Below are 21,374 nucleotides of genomic sequence, written 5' to 3' on the forward strand. Positions count from 1 at the left end.
CTATTCTCTTATTGATATACAGTATTTTATTCCTCTATTTTCACTTCTATTCTTACTTTAACATATTTTACTCGAGTATATCCTCTATAACCTTCATTGTGTATTATTGTGCATTGGACTACTGTAAATAAATAAAAGTCTTAAAATTGCCCCTTCCCCTTTACAAGAAAGCAGCCCACATTAAGGAATGGTGAATTACATATTGAGTGATTTCAATTTTCATCAAAGGTACTAACACCCAAAGGATGTAGATACATACTATATATGCCTAAACACGGCAGCACATGGTGGATTGTTTTTATTTATTTGCAAGACAAATTCGCATAGCTCCCAGCAACTCAGCAGAAACTTTTAAGATAGTGTCATCACTACTTGTATGGGCTTTATAGCGGAATTTTTTGCTTTTGTTGTTCTCAGGCAAGGTTTTAAAATGAAACCCTAAAGACGTGTGTTAAGACATGCGCTTTTTTTCTTCGTCCTTGGTTGAGGACAATTGACTGAAGATAAACTCAAATACAGTATTGGCTTAGCATCTGTTTATCAGCCGTTGCATCAGCGTGGCTGTTTTCTTGCCTGCAGCTTTAAGGGGTGGGAAAAGCTGATGCAATTATGGGCGTTCTCGAAAAAAAGATATATATACACACACACAGATATCCAGTTTCCAAAAAACAAATAACGTTCGGAAGATCGGCTGTCGCTGCAAATCGCCACACCGCCCCTGGTTGTTGTTTTTCCCTCTGTCATCTGGGAGCAAGAGACGTCTCATCATGTCCACTTCCTTCGTGCAAGCCGAGAAGCTGCGCCCGACTGCTTTCGAGGTGGAATACTTCGACCAGTACGATTTCTACAGCTTGACCGACAGATACAGCGGTAGGTGCGCTGCCAGATATATGGGATCCAGAGATGAGAGGGGGTGGCGGAGAGAGAGATTAAAGTATGTTAGAATTTAAAAATCGGAGCTTTGGAGGGGCCGGTCAACAATTTTTTTTTTAAGGGCACAGAAGGAAAAAACCCGAACAGCTTGGGCGTTAGCAGGTGGGATGTGGCGTCGCTTAATGTTGGATAGGACACCCATGGGGCGTGGGAAGGAGGAGAGATAGGTGGCGTTAGGTGTACGTTACATCATTGTGTCTGGCGTCGCATGCCTGTGTTTACATTGTAATCGTTCTCACACTCGAGGTTGTTTTGTAACGTGAAATTAATCAAATTAACAATCAGTGCAACAACTTGCCTCCAGAAGATGTGATTCCTCTGAAAGTTTTTAAGAAGAGATGGGACAATTATTTGTCTGAAATGCTATATAGGGTTTCCTGCCTGAGCAGGAATTATTAATTATGCAATTATTAATCTGGAATTTATCTTTCCGATTAGATGTCAGATTTCACCTTCATGTGTATTGAACACCACACCCATAACATAGAGACGTGAATTTCTGCAAAAGTGCTTTCATACATGTTAATCTGGGTGAAAAATACTGGCGGCTCTACTATGCACAAAGGAGTTGATTGGAAATATTTGCATAATAATATTAAACTATTTCTGAAATCTTGTGGGTCAATAGTACCTTGGCTTAATGATCTGAAAATTGGGTGGTTAAATAAATCATTTGTAAACCAAGTCTCCAGATTCTTGGATTTGGGTAGTATTTTACGTAAATCCAGGAATTGAGGGTTATTAATCAAATGATTTATTAGGTTTTTCTCTTACTCAATTACAAGCTATTAAAAGTTTTACATTGGTCTTATATCCACAGACATAGAGGGACTCTACTGGTGCTGTTTACAGATTTCTGTGTCCCTGGCACATGATTCCCACAATGGCTGGCAAACAAGCCTTTGCTAAAAATAAATACATAATTTTATGTTTTAGTTCTAGTGGCTGGAGAAAAAACTGTAACCAACAAGCTTCCAAGTCGCTGAATTCTTAACAACAACAAAATGCCTGTTTTTTTTCATCCCATCAATTTTTTTTAAAGTCATCGCTTACTGAATTTGTCTGTGCATTTTAAAAGAAGCCAAAAAAATAAAATAAAAATCAACTCCAGTTAGTGCACATTAAAAATTCCAGCCAGACGTTCTATGTAGGCACAGGCCAACATATGGCCAAAACCAAGCCATGACAATTTATTTTAGTGGAAACTTTCTGCTCAAATATTCTTTCTAAAATATTGTCCTCACATTAGCATTGACTTGTAGAGTTTGGCAACCACACACCCTAAAAATACCCCTTGTAAGCCAAGATTTTTCTTCAGAGCTAGAATTCTTTTTCATGGGGTCTGAAGATTATGAACCAAAATTTTACAAGTTCTTACTCTTTGCTAAGGCACTGTGAAAAGGGAAGTCTCTCCCCCCCCCCACAGTGGTTATTTATTGCAAAAGGAATAAAGTGGTATGCAAAGCATATAAAAAGTAGCTGTTTTGATCATGTGGTGATGGTTTCCATCTCAACTTTTTTTGACATCCTGGTGCTCTTCTTGCTATTTTTACATTGCTTAATAGATAGCAAGAGTTTGAAGTTGACCTGCAACATCTAATAAACTGTTGATTCTCTACTGGATTTACACAAGAGTGAGTATCAATGGTCCAAAGTAATAAACTATTGTTCTGGGGGTATCCGTAGGTGGCTCTTCACGCAAAGGCCGATCCAAGAAAGAGGCTGAGGACCATACAAATCGCCCGAATCCTGGTGGCCATGAACGCAAGATCGTTTTGAAGCTGCAACGCACAGAGCAAAAGCGAAAGATGACAAACTCCAAAAAATGAAAGAATGAAGGTAAAAGGCCAGTGAATGGCTTGATAAATAATTCCACTGATGTCAAGAGTTTTAACCCCAAGCGATTGTCTCTTGACACAAGTTGATAGAAGGCAGCTGGGTGAGGCTGCTTTCCTTGCAAAGGGAGAACATACAGCCACATATCAAATGTACTGTAGTTTTCACTCTCTTAAAGTGTCCAATTTTGGCAACTTTTCAGACTTGTGAACTTCAACTCCCAATTCCCCAACTAGTTATGCTTTACACAATTCTATCACATAATTAGCAAGTCTGTCATATTATACATACAATTGAAATCAATAATCGGTACATTAAATACCTTCTATTTACAATATATCCAACTATGTAGATTTATAGTTCCTATTTCTATTGTCTATCCATTCAAACCAATCATAGCAATAGCACTTAGGTTCATATACCACTTCACAGTGCTTTACAGCTCTAAGCAGTTAGATTCAGCATATTGCCCCCAACAATCTGGGTCCTCATTTTACCCACCTCGGAAGGATGAGTCAACCTGGAGCATGGTGAGATTTGAACTGGTGAACTACAGCCAGCAGTCAGAAGCAGCTTGTAGTACTGCACTCTAACCTCTGCACCAGCAAGGCTCACTCATCCCATACTGCGTAATATTCTGAAACACCCTTATCCTTCAACTCTTTATCAGCCATTCAGAGTTCACGTTCAGGATAGAAATATTATTTTTCCTCCCTTGGTAGAAGCTGTACCCATCACTCACCATTTTCTTTCCTCTCTCGCCAGCTTTGAATCTGGTTTGCTACTCAGGTTCTGGACACCATGGCAATGTCGACGAGGATACGGAGACCGATGGATGGACGCCATGTAATTTGGTGGTTCCTTGAATTACGGAAGATGGTAGACAGTCTTATGGCTCACATCAGGAGCGAGTGAAAGTGAAGGCTGCAATTCATTTCAAAACCATCAGGGGGGAAAAACAAACAAACCCCACTGCCTTAATGATTATTCACTCTGGAAAAGCAAATAGAATGATTGTACACTTAGGCTTGGAAAAGCAAATAATTGTCTTAAGCTTACCTCCCCCCCTTCAATGTTCAAAACAAAAAGCCAGGATATTGTGATGTCTTAGTTTTGTAACTTATCCTGAGGGAGGATTTGATTCATCTATAAATGCTGTTATTAATGGTAGCCCAATTCTTTGTTTTTCTCTCTAAAAGAGGATGAAAATAGATGAGTAAATCTACTTTTGGTATGGGGGAAAATGTGTTTGTAGCAATGTTAACCTTATATAAATTAGGGGAAAACGGGGAGTGGGCAGGAGAATGGATCAAGAGAAACCTATGTGGAGATCAATGGAATCGCATTATGTTCAATCTTTAGTTCTTTAAGATGTGCATTTATGGTTTTTTTCATGATAAATAAAATTGGCTTCTGTTTTCTCGCAATCATTTGCAATGAAGCATAGACTTTCACAATGAGCAGAACAACAGGAAGAGAACTGAGGCAGATTTTACAATAAGCTTTTATTACACACACAAATCCCTCTCTCTACCCTCCTCCCAAATTATCTTCGCAGTTGGTGCACAAGGCATACAAAGTGAGCAGAACCGAAGGACGAGAACAGAGGCAGATTTTTAAAATAAGCTTTTATTGAAATACTCAAGTTCCTTCTCTCTACCCTCCTCCCACAGTACCTTGGCAGTATTTGCTTGTGCACAAGGCCTAGAAAATAATTCCTTTGATTTCAATATTAGTTTGATGCAAGAAGAGATGAATTTAATAAATGTTAAATAACTTCTGGCAAATATTTAACTTGGTTTGTCAACCTTCACATCTACTACTCCCCAGAAGCTCATGCCAAAAAAATGAAAGAGAGCTTTCAGGGAAGCAAAGACAATGCAAATCAATCCCCCCACCCCTAATTTGATATTGAACAAGAAAAGAGATACCAAAATTATCTTAATGGGTTACCAGAGCTGGGCTAATATAGGCCAACTGTTTTCCTATACCCAAATAGCAAATTCTTGCTCAAATTTAAGTTAATGTGTTACACTTTTTCTTACTACAAAGGACCATGTTAAAAATTCTGATAGTAATGTCACCTCTCTAACATGATAAGTTACATTATTTTGCTTCAATCTAACTTCAGAAGGGTTTAATACAAAACATCTCAGAAGAGTCAGCAAAAGTTTCTTCTAGATACAGACATAATGGTGGTTTCCCAGAGTTGATGAATGCAGGGCAGTGAGATCAAGTGAGTTGAACTGGCCAAAACACTGGCCTCTTTTCAACATAAATTATACTTCCTGGCATTGGAGGAAAAGCTGGCTTGGCATTCCCAGCGTGTTCCACAGGATGCTGAATAAATTATAAAGCCTAGAACCGAAGTCACCAAACTTGACAACTTTAAGACTTGTGGACTTCAACTCCCAGAATTCTCCAGCCAGTATAGTTGAAGTCCACAAGTCTTACAATTGCCAAGTTTGGTGACCCCTGGCCTAGAAGGTCACGGGTTTGGGGAAATCTCACAGTGTTAATTACTGTGCTGGCATTGGTTGGGCTATGACCAAACAATTAAGAGATTGTTAACAGGAATCATGTCCCATCTTTCACTTCCAAGAGATGGTCACAAAGGCACTTGCTCCTGTGAAATGGAAGGGAATAGTCATCTGTGTGCCCATAGCATACTGGTACATTGAGAAATATGAGGTATTCTACAAATGAGAGATAATATGCTACATTTAGCATAATAAGCTTATGTAAACTGTCGCTTTAAATCACTGAGAGACTAAGGCAGCAACCCCAAAATGGTGCCCGTTGCATCTTGATGCAAATACATCTTCCCATTATGATAGGAGCCAACAAAGCAGATCGTTGATTTATAAAGTTGTTTATTTCAGGAGTAGGCAAAGTTGGCTCTTCTATGACATGTGGACTTCAACTCCCAGAATTCCGGAGCCAATCATGCTAGCTTGGGAATTCTGGGAATTGAAATCCACATGTCATACAAGAGCCAACTTTGCCTACCCCTGGCCTTTTAACATCGGGTTAGGCTCTTACCATCCCTAAAACCAGTTCAACTGGATGTAGAGTTGATCTTGGCCACTACAGTCCCCTCGTAAATCTGAAAATAATCATTCTGTCCACAGGCAGCAAACAAATTAGTAAAAAATATAACCAGTAAACAAATCCTTTCAGATGTAGGACATTAGAGGTATGGTTAGTCACAATTCAAAAGGGCCCAGGATGCCATCCCTATCCAACTGGTGTGAAAGAAAGGCAACTGGATTGGATCAAATAGAGTTTGATGGCTTGCCGTTGTAAATGCTCTTCTTTGTGTATTGATGGGAGCAGGGGGCAGAAGAGGGGCTAGGGATCTCTTCAGAATAGACTGGTTTCAGCTCAGGTCTTGTTCACCAATGCTCTGTCGAAGGTATTCCTCATAGAGTTTTCTCTGCAGAGAAACAGTGCAATTTTAAAAAATCTGCTACGTAGCCAACCTCTTCCTCTGGCCACCACAGAACCCAAACAGGATTCATATCCCTGCCCACTTAGGTCCTACAAAATAAGTGCCAGGCCTCATGGCACAACTTCAAACCACCCCACCCAAGTTCCCAAAGTATTAACCTTCTTAGCCAAGACCACATCCAACACATAATCCCGTCGATCTTCCAGCTGCCGCTTCTGCTTTTTGGAGAGGGTGGGTTTCATTCTAAGTGGGGCAAAAGATACAAAGGAGCATTGTATGAAGTGTGGTAGGCAACCCTTCGTGGTAAACAGGAATGCTCTTACCTGAGAGTGTAGCTGGCCAAGAGTAGGAAGAGAACCGAGAGGAAGAGAAGACCAAAAAATACTGTTAAGGTTTGATCTTCAGGGACAATTTTCCAGATTGATGCAACCGGCCGCTAAAAATTAGGATTTAGAATAAATGGGATACATAATATTAACTGAGGAAAATATAAGTTTATCCACTTTTAAGAAAATAATATAAAAATATACTTCTGACAACGATGTCTGAATTCTACGGTAATAATGTACAGTTAATCCTCGACTGACAACAAGCAGTGGAAGTGATGTGCCGGTGCCTGGAGGCTGTTGGGGCCTGGATGGGTGTCAACAAACTCAAACTCAACCCAGACAAGATGGAGTGGCTGTGGGTCTTGCCTCCCAAGAAGGACAATTCCATCTGTCCGTCCATTACCCTGGGGGGAGAACTATTGACCCCCTCAGAGAGGGTCCGCAACTTGGGCGTCCTCCTCGATCCACAGCTGACACTGGAACATCATCTTTCGGTTGTGGCGAGAAGGGCGTTTGCCCAGGGTTGCCTGGTGCACCAGTTGCGGCCCTATTTGGACCGCATTGCTCACAGTCACTCATGCCCTCATCACCTCGAGGTTCGATTACTGCAACGCTCTCTACATGGGGCTGCCTTTGAAAAGTGTTCGGAAACTTCAGATCGTGCAGAATGCGGCCGCGAGAGCCATCATGGGGCTTCCTAGATTCGCCCACATTTCTGCAACAGTCCGTGGCCTGCACTGGCTGCCGATCGGTTTCCGGTCACAATTCAAAGTGTTGGTAATGACCTTTAAAGCCCTACATGGCATTGGGTCAGAATACCTCCGGAACCGCCTTCTACCGCACGAATACCAGCAGCCGATAAGGTCCCACAGAGTTGGCCTTCTCCGGGTCCCGTCGACCAAACAATGTTGTTTGGCAGGCCCCAGGGGAAGAGCCTTCTCTGTGGCGGCCCCGACCCTCTGGAATCAACTCCCTCCAGAGATTAGAACGGCCCCCACCCTCCTTGTCTTTCGCAAATTACTCAAGACCTACCTTTGTCGCCAGGCATGGGGGAGTTAGGATATTCCTTCCCCTAGGCCATTACAAGTTATGTATGGTATGTTTGTGTGTATGTTTGGTTTTTATAATAAGGGTTTTTAGTTGTTTTATTAAATTGGATTGTTACATGTTGTTTTTTCATTGTTGTTAGCCATCCTGAGTCTGCGGAGAGGGCGGCATACAAATCCAATAAATAATAATAAATAATAATAATAATTAGTTTAGTGACCATTTGAACTTATAACGGCACTGGGAAAAAATGACTTGTGACCAATTTTTACACTTTCAACCATTGCAGCATCCCTATGATGTGATTTACATTCGGATGCATGACAATGGATTCATATTTATGATGGTTGCAGTGTCCTGGGGTCATGTGATCAACTTTTGCAACATTCTGACAAGCAAAGGCAATGGGGAATCCAGATTCAATTAATTAATTGTTACTAATTTAACAACTGAAGTGATTCACTCAAGTGTAGCAAAAAATTTCGTAAAATGGGGAAGTCACTTAACACATTCCTCATTTAGCAATATAAATTCTGGGCTCAGTTGTGGTCATATGTTGCGAACTACCTGTATATATAATTAACACACAACTTAGCTATAATTAAAGTACAGTAGTCAGAAATTACCTATAACAAATAGGCATTCTCTGATTGTTTCTAGACTTCCCCAACCATAGCCAAAACTTTATAAATTTAAGGAAGGGAGACAAGAAATGAAGATTACTCAATTGTGGTTTTGCTAAGTTACACAATGAATCATGAAATTATACTTCTTATCCTTTTCTTATTCTATTACTCTAGGCTATCATCTGTCCTACTTTCAGCAGGCTTCAGACATTTCTATTTCTATTGGTGTAAGAATTAGAAACTTGATTATTACATATTTCTCCTGCAAAAGAAATGAATCATGAAATTATACTTCTTATCCTTTTCTTATTCTATTACTCTAGGCTATCATCTGTCCTACTTTCAGCAGGCTTCAGACATTTCTATTTCTATTGGTGTAAGAATTAGAAACTTGATTATTACATATTTCTCCTGCAAAAGAGGGGGGGGGGGAGAGAGAGAGAAAGAAAGAAAGAAAATCCAGGATTCTGAATTTTGCAATAGTGAGCCATTCTTAATTATTAGTGTATAACATATGTTCCTTATATTTTGTGTGTTGTCTCTCTCTCTCTTGTTCTTCAGTTTTTACAAGTTATATGTTTTTAAATCCTACCCACCAGCTTGTGTTGATTTGTGGATGTGAGGCTAGAAAAACCTGTTTCCCACACCCTCAAGTAACAGACATACTCACTATGTATAGATCCAGGGTCTGGCTTTGCTCCTCCCCCAGGACCAAGCTCCACAGTTGGTGAGCAAAGGTTGTACCAAATATCAATGTCAAAAAGAGAAAAATGGGCAATAGACAACCCGCTATGCCCAGAATCATCCCATGGAAGAAAGCACGGAAGTTGCTCTTTTTGGCCTTGCTGAATAACAGAAAAAGTGAAAAAGCAAAGTCAGCATATAGGATTCAGGAAGATATATACAGTAGTTGTATAATTAAATCCCACATCCCCCTAGGAATAGTTTTCTATCTTCAGAACTCTCCCAGATATTAGTTTCCAGGACTTGTTTTCTCCAACTATAATCTTCTCTTCCTTTTCAAAGTGAAGGGCAGCAACCAGAACCTTCCAGTCCCAATTATATTTGAAATAGTGGAATATGTCTTTCTTTAAAGGAGTCTACGTTACAATTCAAGGCATTTATAATGCTCCATTTCTGTCCTAGTAAATGTGAGAAAGACTGTGCTGCAAATTACATAGCAATCCTTTGACATAGGTCATATTTGCCACTCACTTTCTACTCAATTTTCCTTCCAAAGCAATTTTTCATTTATATCTCAACAGCTGTCAAATCAGAATTTTCCACTCAGTTCTCAATTTATTTTAATTATTAATTAATTAAATTTGCCACCCATCTCACTACAAGGTGATTCAATTTGCCATCTTACATACAAATGCACACACCCAGTTTTCTACCTGGGATCTGATATACCATCCCTCTTTTGTTGTAAACGGTAGGACCTCTCAGATCTCAAGTCTCCCACTCCCACAATGCTATGTTCTTACCTGTCATCCTCTAGCATAGCCTGTGTGGCCTCTTCAATGAGCCGGCAATCCCTTTCCAAGGCATTGAGTGTATGCTGCACAGTTTGGCTGATGGTCTTCCCAATTGTGCGACAGATCTCCTCAATCTGATTAACACACCGACTCGGCTAAGGGTGAGTGCAAAATCCACATCACCATTTTGCAGACAATCTATCAACATTCTATTTTCAGTCCCAATTTGTTCCACATTCATTCATTCATTCATTCATTCATTCATTCATTCATTCATTCATTCATTCATTCATTCGACTTTTATGCCGCCCAATCCCGAAGGACACATCCTCATAAGATGCTGACCAACAAGCTGGGTTGTTGGTAGCATTCCTGCATTACCAATATTAACCCATCTTCTGATTCAACTTTTCTCTTCCATCCATCCCAAAGCTCCCCATCTGGATTAATCATGGCTTCTGCTTCAATCTTATATCAAAAATAACTCCAAGCTTGTCACTCACCTTGTTGGGGTTGGGAATGTAAATTGTAGGCATGTCAAAGCCACATTTATTGAGACCAGGGCGTTTACAAAGTTCTTGAACAATTTGCATCAGCACTCTCTGTCAGACAAAAAGAAAAAGATCACGCACAAACAATTTTACAAATTACCATTCTTAACTCCTCCTGTTCCATGACAGGGCCATTCCCCATCCCATTATCCGCGGGAGACTTTCTACCTGTCGGTCGCCCTCTGTGCCTGCCTCATCAGCTTTGCTCAGATAAAAGTGTAACTTGTCTCCGTACTCTTCATTGATCTTCTCCACAATGTTTAAGGTGCGTTTGCAAAGGGCCTGCCCCATGGGGTCGAAGAAGACCAGGATGAGATCGCAGAGTTGGCCTGAACAAGAGTACAAGGGAAGGACTTAGGGTGCTATAACATGGGGAGAAAAATTTATATGAGAATAATAAATCATAAATAAAATTTCTCTCCAGCTAATGCCCTATAGAAAATGCCCTGTGCTAAAATCTGTTCTCCCATCACCAAGCCTGTATTTTCTTCCCAAACCCAAAATATCTCCATTCCTGGGTTACCTATATTAATCCATCTTCTGATTCAACCTTTCTTGGGCACATCTATTTCGTTTTGAGGGCTAGGATGATTTGGAAAAATGTGTTTTCAATACTTCCTGAGGCCAGGCTCCAATTTAATAGAATCCTTCTTCAGGAACCAAGGCTATTTCTTGAAGCTATACTCACCAAACCAGATCAGTGCTCCTTCCACATCAAAAGGGTATTTCATATCACCATCTACCAAGCCTGGAGTATCAAGAAAAGTGATCAGAGGAAATTGTTTTTGCTTGGAGGTACAAATCTCAGTAGTCAGATATTCTGGCACTCCTAAATGAATGATAAAGAGCAGAATGTTAAAATTCACTAGCAGCTTCTTGCCATTAACAGATAACAAATGCCATATTTTCCTTCTAATAATCCTTAAACCAGACACCATACTTCAAATTTCATTACCGACATGAATTATTACAGGCAAGTTGTCAATGACCAATTACTCTAATTTTTAAACGTCAGCTTTCTGATCAAAAGCAATATTCATTCAGGCTACATAACACTGTTCTGAATTAAAAGCCAACCACTGATTTATCTTCAGTCAGCAACTAACCTTTGAAGTTCTGCAAAATCTGAAAATGAGGATAGAGGTGGAGTGTAGCATTGCCCTGGAGAAAAGGAGTGGAAAAACAGAAGGCTTTAGCGTATGTGATATTACTATGGCTGTAGCAGATGGCTTTTAATGTCATTAGACAAGTTCTATTTAGCAAGTGTGCACAATTATTTCAAGGCTGAAGATTGCCTTTGATCTTTTATGTGGGATGTCAGTGTATATGCTCAAAAGCTTGGTGGGACCAGGACAAAAATAAATGCAACTGAATGATTTTATTAATTAATTTTATTGTGTCTCATGCATTGTCCTCTTTGGACACATAAAATATACCTGTCTGAAGTAATGTTTGAAAATCCAAACATATGAATAATATGTGACTCTGGGAGCTAAGTCGCATGCTTGTTTTAAACCACCAGCAAACTCACTGCATAGTCTAGGTCAGTGATGGGGAACCTATGGCATGGGTGCCTCAGGTGGCACTCAGAGCCATATCTGCTGGCATATGAGCCGTTGCCCTAGCTCAGCTCAAACGTACATGTGTGTGCCGGCCAGCTGATTTTGGGCTGCAGCGCCCCGTCCGGCTGGAGTCTCCTTGGCAGATGAGCTTTGAGGCCTGGCGGGAGGGCGCTGGCAGCGGGAGGGCGCTAGCAGCAGCGGCACCAGACAGTAGCTGTGGGGCGGCGGCTGCAAGAGGTTGGCAACAGCATACACCACGCTGGCAACAGCAGCATTGGGCAGTAGCTGTGGGGTGGTGGCAGGGTGGTCGGCTGCAAGCGGGAGCTCCAGGATGGAGGCACCGACGGCGGTGGCTGGACGTGTTGCTGGACGCCGTACATGCTGGCGCTGCGGGGCTGGCACTAGCCCTCTGGATGGGCCGGAACGGAGGTGCCAGCCCCGCGCCCATGCCCAGTGCAGCATGTACAGCATCCAGAAACATGTCCAGCCACCGCCGTCGGTGCTTCCGTCCTGGAGCTCCCACTTGCAGCTGACCACCCTGCCACTGCCCCGCCCCTACTGCCCAATGCCACCGGCATGGTGTACGAGAAAGAGAGAGAGAGAGATAGGAAGAGAGGGGGGGGGAGAGAGAAAGACAGAGAAAGAAAGTAAGAGAGAGAGAGAGAGAAAGCAAGAGAGAGAGAAAAAGAGTGAGAGAAAAAGAAAGCAAGAGAGAGAGAGAGAAAGCAAGAGAGAAAGACAGAGAGAAAGAGAGAGAAAGCAAGCAAGAGAGAGAGAGAGAAAGACAAAGAGAAAGAAAGCAAGAGAGAGAAACAGAGAGAAAGAAAGCAAGAGAGAGAGAGAAAGCAAGAGAGAGAGAGAGAAAAGGAGAGGAAGGGAGAGAGAGAGAAATGAGAAAAAAAAGGGAAACGAGAAAATGATTGAGGCAGAGAATGAGAGGAAAAAGAGAGAAACAAAAGAGAGTAGTGACTCTTGATTTAAAGCATATGAGAAAAAGCACCCAAATAATAAGAGCCCTCACCTGTTTTGGTGAATGGTTCAAGAGTGTGTATACACACACACACATACACACACACACACACGGGGGGGGGGGGGGGGGAGGAGACCGGGATGGAAAAAGAGAGGAGAGTGTCTTAGAGTGTTATTTTGTGTCATTTTAGTTGGTGGTGTGCCCCAGGATTTTATAAACGTAAAAAATGTACCGCGGTTCAAAAAGGGTTGAAAATCCTTTTTCTAGAGGACCTCTGGGGGATGTGGGAAGCTGTTTTTGCCCTCCCCAGGCATTCAATTATGGATGTGGGTACAGGCGCATGCACAGTAGTGCGCGCTCGCACACTTTTTTGACACCTGAGGAAAAGAAGGTTCGCCATCGCTGGTTTAGGTGGTGAGAAATGTGTGGCCTTCCAAATGTTGTGAAACACAACTTTCTTTATTCTTTATCACTGCTTTTTGGGGTTAAGACTACTAGAATTATAACTCCCCAATCAAATCTGCATTACTCATGCACAAGAAGAAAACACCAGCAGTTTGGAGAAACCTAAGGTTTTTCAAGGGGAGACAAATGTAGAGGGTGAGGAGAGGAACTTTTGAATATCTTTACGTAAGCTGCCAATGATTTCATGTTGATTGACTGTTGATAAGAAAATGAAACAAAGCAAAACAAAACTGGGGGAGAGGATGAATTGACTGCCTGCCAGGAAGGGCAAGTCTTACTGGTTAAATAGCAATAGCCAAAACAGCGATACATGCAATGTTATATTAAAAATGAGTGTCTCTGTACATCTCACCGTGAGAGATTCTCGCTTCTTTCCACTGGTTATGAAGGTGAAGCCCTGAGTCTCAATAGCAACCCCAGTACGTTGGATGTGCTCCTCCACATACCTGCACAAATATGTCAAGAAAACCAAGATAATTTTTTTTTCTTCTTTGTGTGCAAAATATGGCCAAATCTGAACTGAAGAGGGGAAGTACAATATTGCAACATACAGAGCCAATTTACTGAAATGTCCTGGGTTGATAAATCGCTACAAGTGTTTCAACACCCATTTATTCTATTACATGGCATCATTTGTATCAATGACACAATAATCTAGGCATCTGTGGATTACAATTCCTCTCCTTTTAAAATTAGGTATAAAAATATTAACTCTTCCAGATAATATTCAGAATAATCGACAAACAGTATTCATTTTGTTCATGCATCTTTTGTCAGTAGCCTTTCATCACTTCTTTTGACATACAGAGCACTGCGCACCAAGCTACAGAGCACTGCGCACCAAGCTACAGAGCACTGCGCACCAAGACAACTAGACACAAGAACAGTTTTTTCCCGAACGCCATCACTCTACTAAACAAATAATTCCCTCAACACTGTCAGACTTTCTACTAAATCTGCACTTCTATTCTACTAGTTTTTCTCATCATTCCTTTCACCCATTTCCTCCCATGTTGACTGTATGACTGTAACTTGTTGCGTATATCCTAAGATTTTTATTAATATTGCCTCTTCGTTGTTTATTTGACCCCTATGACAATCATTAAGTGTTGTACCACATGATTCTTGACAAATGTATATTTCATTTTATGTATGCTGACAGCATATGCACCAAGACAAATTCCTTGTGTGTCCAATCACACTTGGCCAATAAAAATTCTATTCTATTCTATTCTATTCTATAAACTTAAGCAGAAGTATAAGAGTGGAAAGGATTTTTTTTCTCAGGGGAGCTATCGAGAGGTTCAGCTTTTCAGACTGCCACCTTAAATTATTAATCACCAGTAGAAACAAATAAACAATACTTTCAATTTTTTTATCAGATATAGTTAAAATGCATTTAGGAGCCACAGTTTCTGCAAGACCTGAACTGCCCCACAATTTACAGGTTGCCTGCAAATTCTTGTACAGGTAGTTTTCGACTTACAAGGTCCAATTAGCGACAATTCTGTTAGTATGTCTCAGTGCAGCCTTGTGTGAAACCTTTGACATACACTCAGCAGAGTTATAGCAGTTGTGTAGAATTGTGTGCCAGCCAGTAAAAGACACAGGCTTAGTATTTAACAAAGTATTATTTACAAATGTATACAAATATCAACAACACAGAGAGAGAGAGAGAGAGGGAGGGAGGGAGAGGGAGGGAGACAGAGAGAGAGAGAGAGAGAGAGAGAGAGAGAGAGAGAGAGAGAGAGAGATGCTGTGTTGGAGGTGTGGTGTCAGTAATGGAGAGGTGGCTACCTGCAGGACTGGCTCGGCTACTCTGGGCTGTTTGATGTTTGCCTTCTCTTCTTCACGGGCAGAAGTGCCTTTTAAATTGCTGGAGGTAGAGCCCACAGGAGCTGACAAGCTAGTCCCTTTGTGAGTGTGTGCACCTGCCTCTCGCTATCCTTCTAGCCGCAATCTAAATTTTCGCAATGCTGCGATTTCGCTGAGGCTTCCCTCGGTGGGAAACCCCACCTCCAGATTTCCGTTGCCAGCCGAAGCCCCCATTTTCACGCTGGTGAGATTCCCTTGCTGGGAATCCCCTGCAGCATGGCAAAATCCGGAGGTGGGGTTTCCCATGGAGGGGAGCCTCAGGGGAATCCCACCAGCGCGAAAACGGGCACTGCAGCTGGCAATGGAAGTCCGGAGGTGGGGCATCCCAGCGGTGGCGCCAGGTTCACACGCTCACCGCGGTGTTCGAGCGAACGCCGAACCTGAACACAAACTTTCAAAAAAGTTTAGGTTCGGGTTCAGTATGCCGAACACCACAAAGTTCAGCAAGGACCTGAACTATGCAAGTTCGATTCGCCCAACACTATCAACAATGCAATTGTCCTTCTTAAACAATACTGTATAACCCATCTTACTTAGTACATTGACAGATAGCAGGTTATACTTCGCCTGAGGAATATATGAGAACATTGTCTCTTTAAGATGGTACGGTACTGGCACCCTCTTATGCCAAACCAGCCAAAGTTCTTAAAGAAATATTACATCTTTATAGTCACAGACTACCATTGGAAGTTTACTACATGGCAACCCCAAAACAGGTGAGTACCAATGTACTAACAGATTCAAAGTTATAACATCGCTGAAAGTTATAACATCACTGAAAAAAGTGGCTTGTGACAATTTTTCACACTTACAACCATTGCAGCATTTTGATCATGGTCACATGATCAAAATTGAGACTCTTGTCAACTGACTCATCATCCCAGAGTCATGTGATCTACTTTTGTGATCTTCTGCCAAGCAAAGTCAATAGGGATTCCGGATTCCACTTAACAACCATGTTACTAACTGTGCAGTGATTCACTTAAAGTGGCAAGAAAGATTGTAAGGTGGGGAATATTCAATTAACTAATGTTTCACTTAACAACATAAATTTTGGACTCAACTGTGGTTGTAAATCGAGGATTATCTGTACTATGGATAACTTTGTAGGATTTTCCAAGAATGCTATTGACATGTCACCTTATTAGGATTTGCCCAGTAAGATTGACTCAAATGTATCCAAACCTATCTCCTAAATGTTGAAAACTGCAACTATAAAATTGGATTTTATTATCACATTTGGTGGACTTGTCCTGTTATAAAGAAATGCTGGTGTAAAATCTGGAAATGATTGGAGGAAACTACAGAACAGAAAATAACTATGAAACCAGAAATATTTATTCTGGGAATTCTGGACTGGAAACTTAAGAAAAAATACTATTACATTATATTACACATACTGTACTCACCACAGCCTTGCACAATGTTGGAAACAAAGTGATATGCCAAAAGAAAATATAATAATTAAGAAAATTCTTGACTATGCTGAATTAGACAAAATGATGATGGAATTAAATGAAAAAGAGGACACAGAATACTATGAAATTTGGAACAAATTATATAATTGGCTTGAAAAGAGAAACCAAATAAATTAGTAAATAACTAACTTAATATTGTAAATATGGCAATTTTCAACTTGTATTAAAATAAGATAATTATATTAATGAATAGTAACTACATAGTAAATGTAATACATACCTACTTGTATGTATATATATATATATATATATATATATATATATATATATATTAATATATATAAATGTAATATGAATGTAAAATATAAGCATGAAATTGTCGATATAAGTTGCTGTACTATCACCCTAGAGCTTATGTAGTGTATTTTGTTTTGTTTTGTATTGTTTTGTCCATTTTCGTATATATTTTTGTTTTTAATGTAAATAAATAAAATTATTATTATTATTATTATTATTATTATTATTATTATTATTATTATTTAAAAAAAGGATTTTTCCAGAATGCCCTGCACTCATACCAACACCCTTTGGTTCTTCCGTATCCTAATGATGCCATTCTCAATTTTGATTTCCCTTGATTAATTTTCTGACATTCTCCTTCAGCTCACCAATTGATAAAGCTGCTCTTCCCAGCACTGTGGTTGCCCATCACCATGACAGTCACTCTACGGCGAGGGGGAAGCAGGGTCAGGCCCAGGCGGTTTCCTATGGACACCAAACCTAAAGCATAACGGGAAAGTTATGGGTGACAATTCGCATAGTTGTTTCACACACACCCCAAAAAGGAAAGAGTCCCCCCTACACGTTTTTTTCCACCCTATCCCTTCAACTCTCACCATGACCCGGGTGCACATAAAGTGAATGGGCCTCCCGGAGGACCCGTTCTGTCACCGACTCCGTCCCACCCGCAACGGCGGGGTTGGCAGCTTCTCGGGACTTCCCAGTCCGGCTCCCCGGCATAGTTTCTGGCGGCAACGGAAACAGCAAAAGCCGAATGGGGAAGAGGAATGGGAAAGAACTACCACTCCCGAAAGACAATTCGTGGAAATTATAAGTGCGGCGACGCGGTCGCATAAACGTACTTTTCGAGCGACGTCTGTCGGCCACTACACCACAAAACTACAACTCCCGTGATGCCTGGGAGACTGGGAGTTCTAGTCGTGCCTTAGACACAAACCCAGCTAGATGGTTTTGAGTCAATCACTCTCTAAAATGAAGGCAATGGCAAAACATTTCCAAAATCTTGTCAAGATACTACAAGGACTAGTCCAAGCAGCCAAGAGCCAAAAAAGAGAGAGGGAGAGAAAATCCTGGTTCCCTTCAATACAATCTTTGATTTTATGCCTTCTAGATATGATGGAATTTATAACATTTGGATTGGGGATAAGGTGAGAACTATATTAGAGAACTAATATAAATTCTATAAATTGGAGGCTATAATTATTTTCTAGAACCCTTGTAAAAATTCTGTACTTGATCCAGAGTTGACTGGAATGCAAATCTTGTCTGGAAGCATTTGCTTTGCAAAGGACTTCAGGCAATGTTCAAATACTATGGGAGATTCTCACTTGTCTTTTAAATCTCTGGCTGAAAAACAGGTTAGGCATTCCTGGAATTGCAAAAGTAGGTATGGGGAAGATTGTATCTGCTTTTTTCTATTTTTAAACTGAAAAACTCCTAAACTTCAAACCAACCTGGACATTCTGTGAAAAAGAGTTTTTTTAAAAAAGTCAATATTGAAATCTAACTAGTGCCAATATAGTCAGGTGGTTTAGAACCTGCTTGAGAGGTCAAGTTAACCGCAGTTAATGATTTTCCCATTCCAGTTTAATAAATGAACAGCAGGGCTAATATATCAAGAAGCCAAGGTAATATGAAGGTAAATCTAAACAAATGAATAATAAACCTTAATAAAAATATCTAGATACAGAAATATAGGTCCTTTATCTTAGATTTAAACCCAGGCTTTCCTCTAATTGATTGGTCAAGAAGCATTAACTTACTCTTCCTTCTTATAGTGGATTATGGAATGTGTGGAGATGTCAAAAATTACAATGGAGATCCATAATAAAAAAGATTCTGATTACTATAATATGTGGGACAATTGGTATAAATGGATTATGGCAAAAAAAATCTAACTTTCATTTTATAAACTAATAAACTTCTGTTATCTCTCAACGTTTTGAACTCAAAACTCCATTGATCAATAAAACAATTTCAATACCGACACTTTAAATAAATAAATAAATAAATAAATAAATAAATAAATAAATAAATAAATAAATAATTCGATCAGAACCCGATTCCGACAACATTACTCTTTTTATTTGTTTTTTAAACTCAATTAAACAATGATTTATACTATAATATTACAATTTAATTACTTATCTTTTCATATTAATCGAGTTACACCTTTCTTCTTTTTCAATATTTACTACATAGATATAAATATCTTTTCTTTTCTTTTTCCATTTCCCCCCCCCCCCCATTATTGATATATTACTGTTACACCCAATGATATATCATTACACCTTGTCGTATCTCCTGATAACTTCTGCTACTCAGGCAGATCTTCCCTCCCTCCCTCCCTCCCTCCCTCCCTCCCTCCCTCCCTCCCTCCCTTATTATTTAACTTTTTTTTCTTTTTACTCTTTATACTTTTATTTTCCTAAATACTTTATACAATCTTAAGCCTATTTTTCTAACTAACTTTCTACAAATACGTCTCTTGCTATCCTTACTACCACTTACTATCTTTATAGGTTCTAATTAACATGATAAGTTAGATAAATGAATTATTGATAGTAATAAGATACAAATGTGAACATTGAATTTTTGTTACAATGTAAGATATATATTTTGAAATACAATACCATGTAATAAATACCCTTACCCCTTTTTGAATTTATGTACCCCCCTTTTCCTCCCCCCCCGCTTACCCTTTGTTAATTAATAAACTTTATTTTTAATAGACAAAAAAAAGATGTGTTGATTATGTGATTTAGTTGTATCACTGAATGCTGTTGTTGTGATTGTAGACCTGTATGTGTTTGTGAAGAACCATGTGATATCGTAATAATGGAAAACTGGGTAGATTAAATGTATAAGAATTGGGGCATTTAAACTGATCAACCTGACTTGAACACAATAGTCCTAGGAGATAGTAATATAACCCCTGAAGATATATAGGATGTTTCAATTTAATGCAATGGCTATAGTTTTCTTATGGGTAGAACTAATAGGAGCAGAATATAATGCAATGATTAATTTGAAAAAACGTATATTACAAACAAGGGTCTTCTTTGCTTAATGAAACCTTTCAGTCTGAAATTACCTCACACAACCTAGTAACCCGTTTGAAAATGCACCTAGACTGAATGGGTTATGGACAGATGTGGGTAATGGAATTCTTAACCGGCTTATATATAGATATGTGGAAAGTTATACTGTATATGCAATTGTGGACTTCAACTCCCAGAATTCCTGAGCCAATCATGCTAGCTCAGGAATTCCGGGAGTTGAAGTCCACATGTCATAGAAGAGCCAACTTTGCCTACCCCTGGCCTAGCCTTTGGTATGTGTATTGTTTTTCCTACTATCCATCATAACAAGGTGACAGATTGTTTATGTGGAAGCAGACGATGGATCAGAATAATAAAATAGCAAAGTAACACTCACGGATACCTTAACAATACTTTCTTCTGCACCATCTGATGTTCAACATTTAACAGTATTTTAGTTAAAAGATATTATAGAAGAATTAAAATACTACCCTCTAGCATTTTACATACAAAAATAGCTCTCATGTAACACCAGGGGCATTTAAAAGAAAAAACTTAGCAAGTAGACAGAACTGTGAGCATATTGCAGCTCCGGTGCTGTATGTGACTCTTTCATCCTTCTGCTGCAGTTTCCTGTTGCTCAAAATATGTGTCACAACTGCCAAAGTGTGATACTCACTGGCACGTGATTTATTGAGCTTTTTGACCCCCAATAGGCCAACTATGGATAAATCCAAGAAAGTGAAATTTTCAGATGAAAATGGAGCATTTAATTCAACTACATATGCTATTTCTGTTGCCGCTCAGGAAATAGCCAGGCACAGGAAGGGTTTTGTGGCTCCCGGTATTTTCTTTTATGTGTAAAACGGGTCCAAGTGGTTCTTTGAATGTTTAAGGTTGCTGATCCCTGGCCTAGCTTCTTACACACAAAAAAGAAGAAAGTTTTAACTATTATTAGATAGAAATAAGGTAGAAAACAGGGTCGTCTGAAGCTGATGGGAGCCACATGTTCATCTATGCAAACATACCTCTATGCAGAAGAGTACCAACAAGACGTACCTCTATGCAAAAAGTGCAAAAGAGGTGCACCCTTTGGAGAGAATAAGTCCTCTTTTTGCCTTCTTTTTCTCTATCCTTCCATTAATCAGCACTTTTTCTCTTTTACAGTACTTCCTTTTCACCCTGTACATCCAGTTAGAGGAAGCAGTTGACAAACACACGAGTCTTTGGAGTGCAAGACTTCACCGTAGGAGTGCAGTGAAAAGAAACCACAAACAGAAGCCAAGGTTGTAAGTAGAGGCACCCAATTCTTGACTCCCAAGAAGTCCTTAATTAATTCCTATACCACATAGCATCTTCTCCACATGTGCCAACCAGAGAACGTTGATGTTGCCTGTAGAAAACGTTGATGTTCCCCCCTAACGGTTAAAGGGAAGGGAGGGGGCAAGGCACAGGTTCCGTAACAGAAGATAATAACGGGATGTCGTTTTCC

At 39.9% G+C, this 21,374-nt stretch overlaps 1 protein-coding gene across 1 annotated transcript; it reads right to left on the reverse strand.

The window, feature by feature from the left end:
• Positions 1-4,382: 4,382 nt before the first annotated feature.
• On the reverse strand, positions 4,383-17,619 carry LOC139175733 (uncharacterized). The gene is made up of 12 exons (XM_070766968.1): positions 17,438-17,619; positions 17,210-17,321; positions 13,601-13,694; positions 11,358-11,412; positions 10,940-11,080; positions 10,420-10,580; positions 10,204-10,302; positions 9,710-9,855; positions 8,893-9,067; positions 6,544-6,656; positions 6,379-6,463; positions 4,383-6,205 (listed from the first exon to the last, which is right to left on the reverse strand). The coding sequence occupies exons 1-12, from the start codon at positions 17,559-17,561 to the stop codon at positions 6,149-6,151; spliced, it is 1,362 nt and encodes a 453-aa protein (XP_070623069.1). The 5' UTR covers positions 17,562-17,619; the 3' UTR covers positions 4,383-6,148.
• Between the last annotated feature and the right edge of the window lie 3,755 nt (positions 17,620-21,374).

Source organism: Erythrolamprus reginae, chromosome Z, assembly GCF_031021105.1.
Source record: "Erythrolamprus reginae isolate rEryReg1 chromosome Z, rEryReg1.hap1, whole genome shotgun sequence".
Taxonomy (NCBI): domain Eukaryota; kingdom Metazoa; phylum Chordata; class Lepidosauria; order Squamata; family Dipsadidae; genus Erythrolamprus; species Erythrolamprus reginae.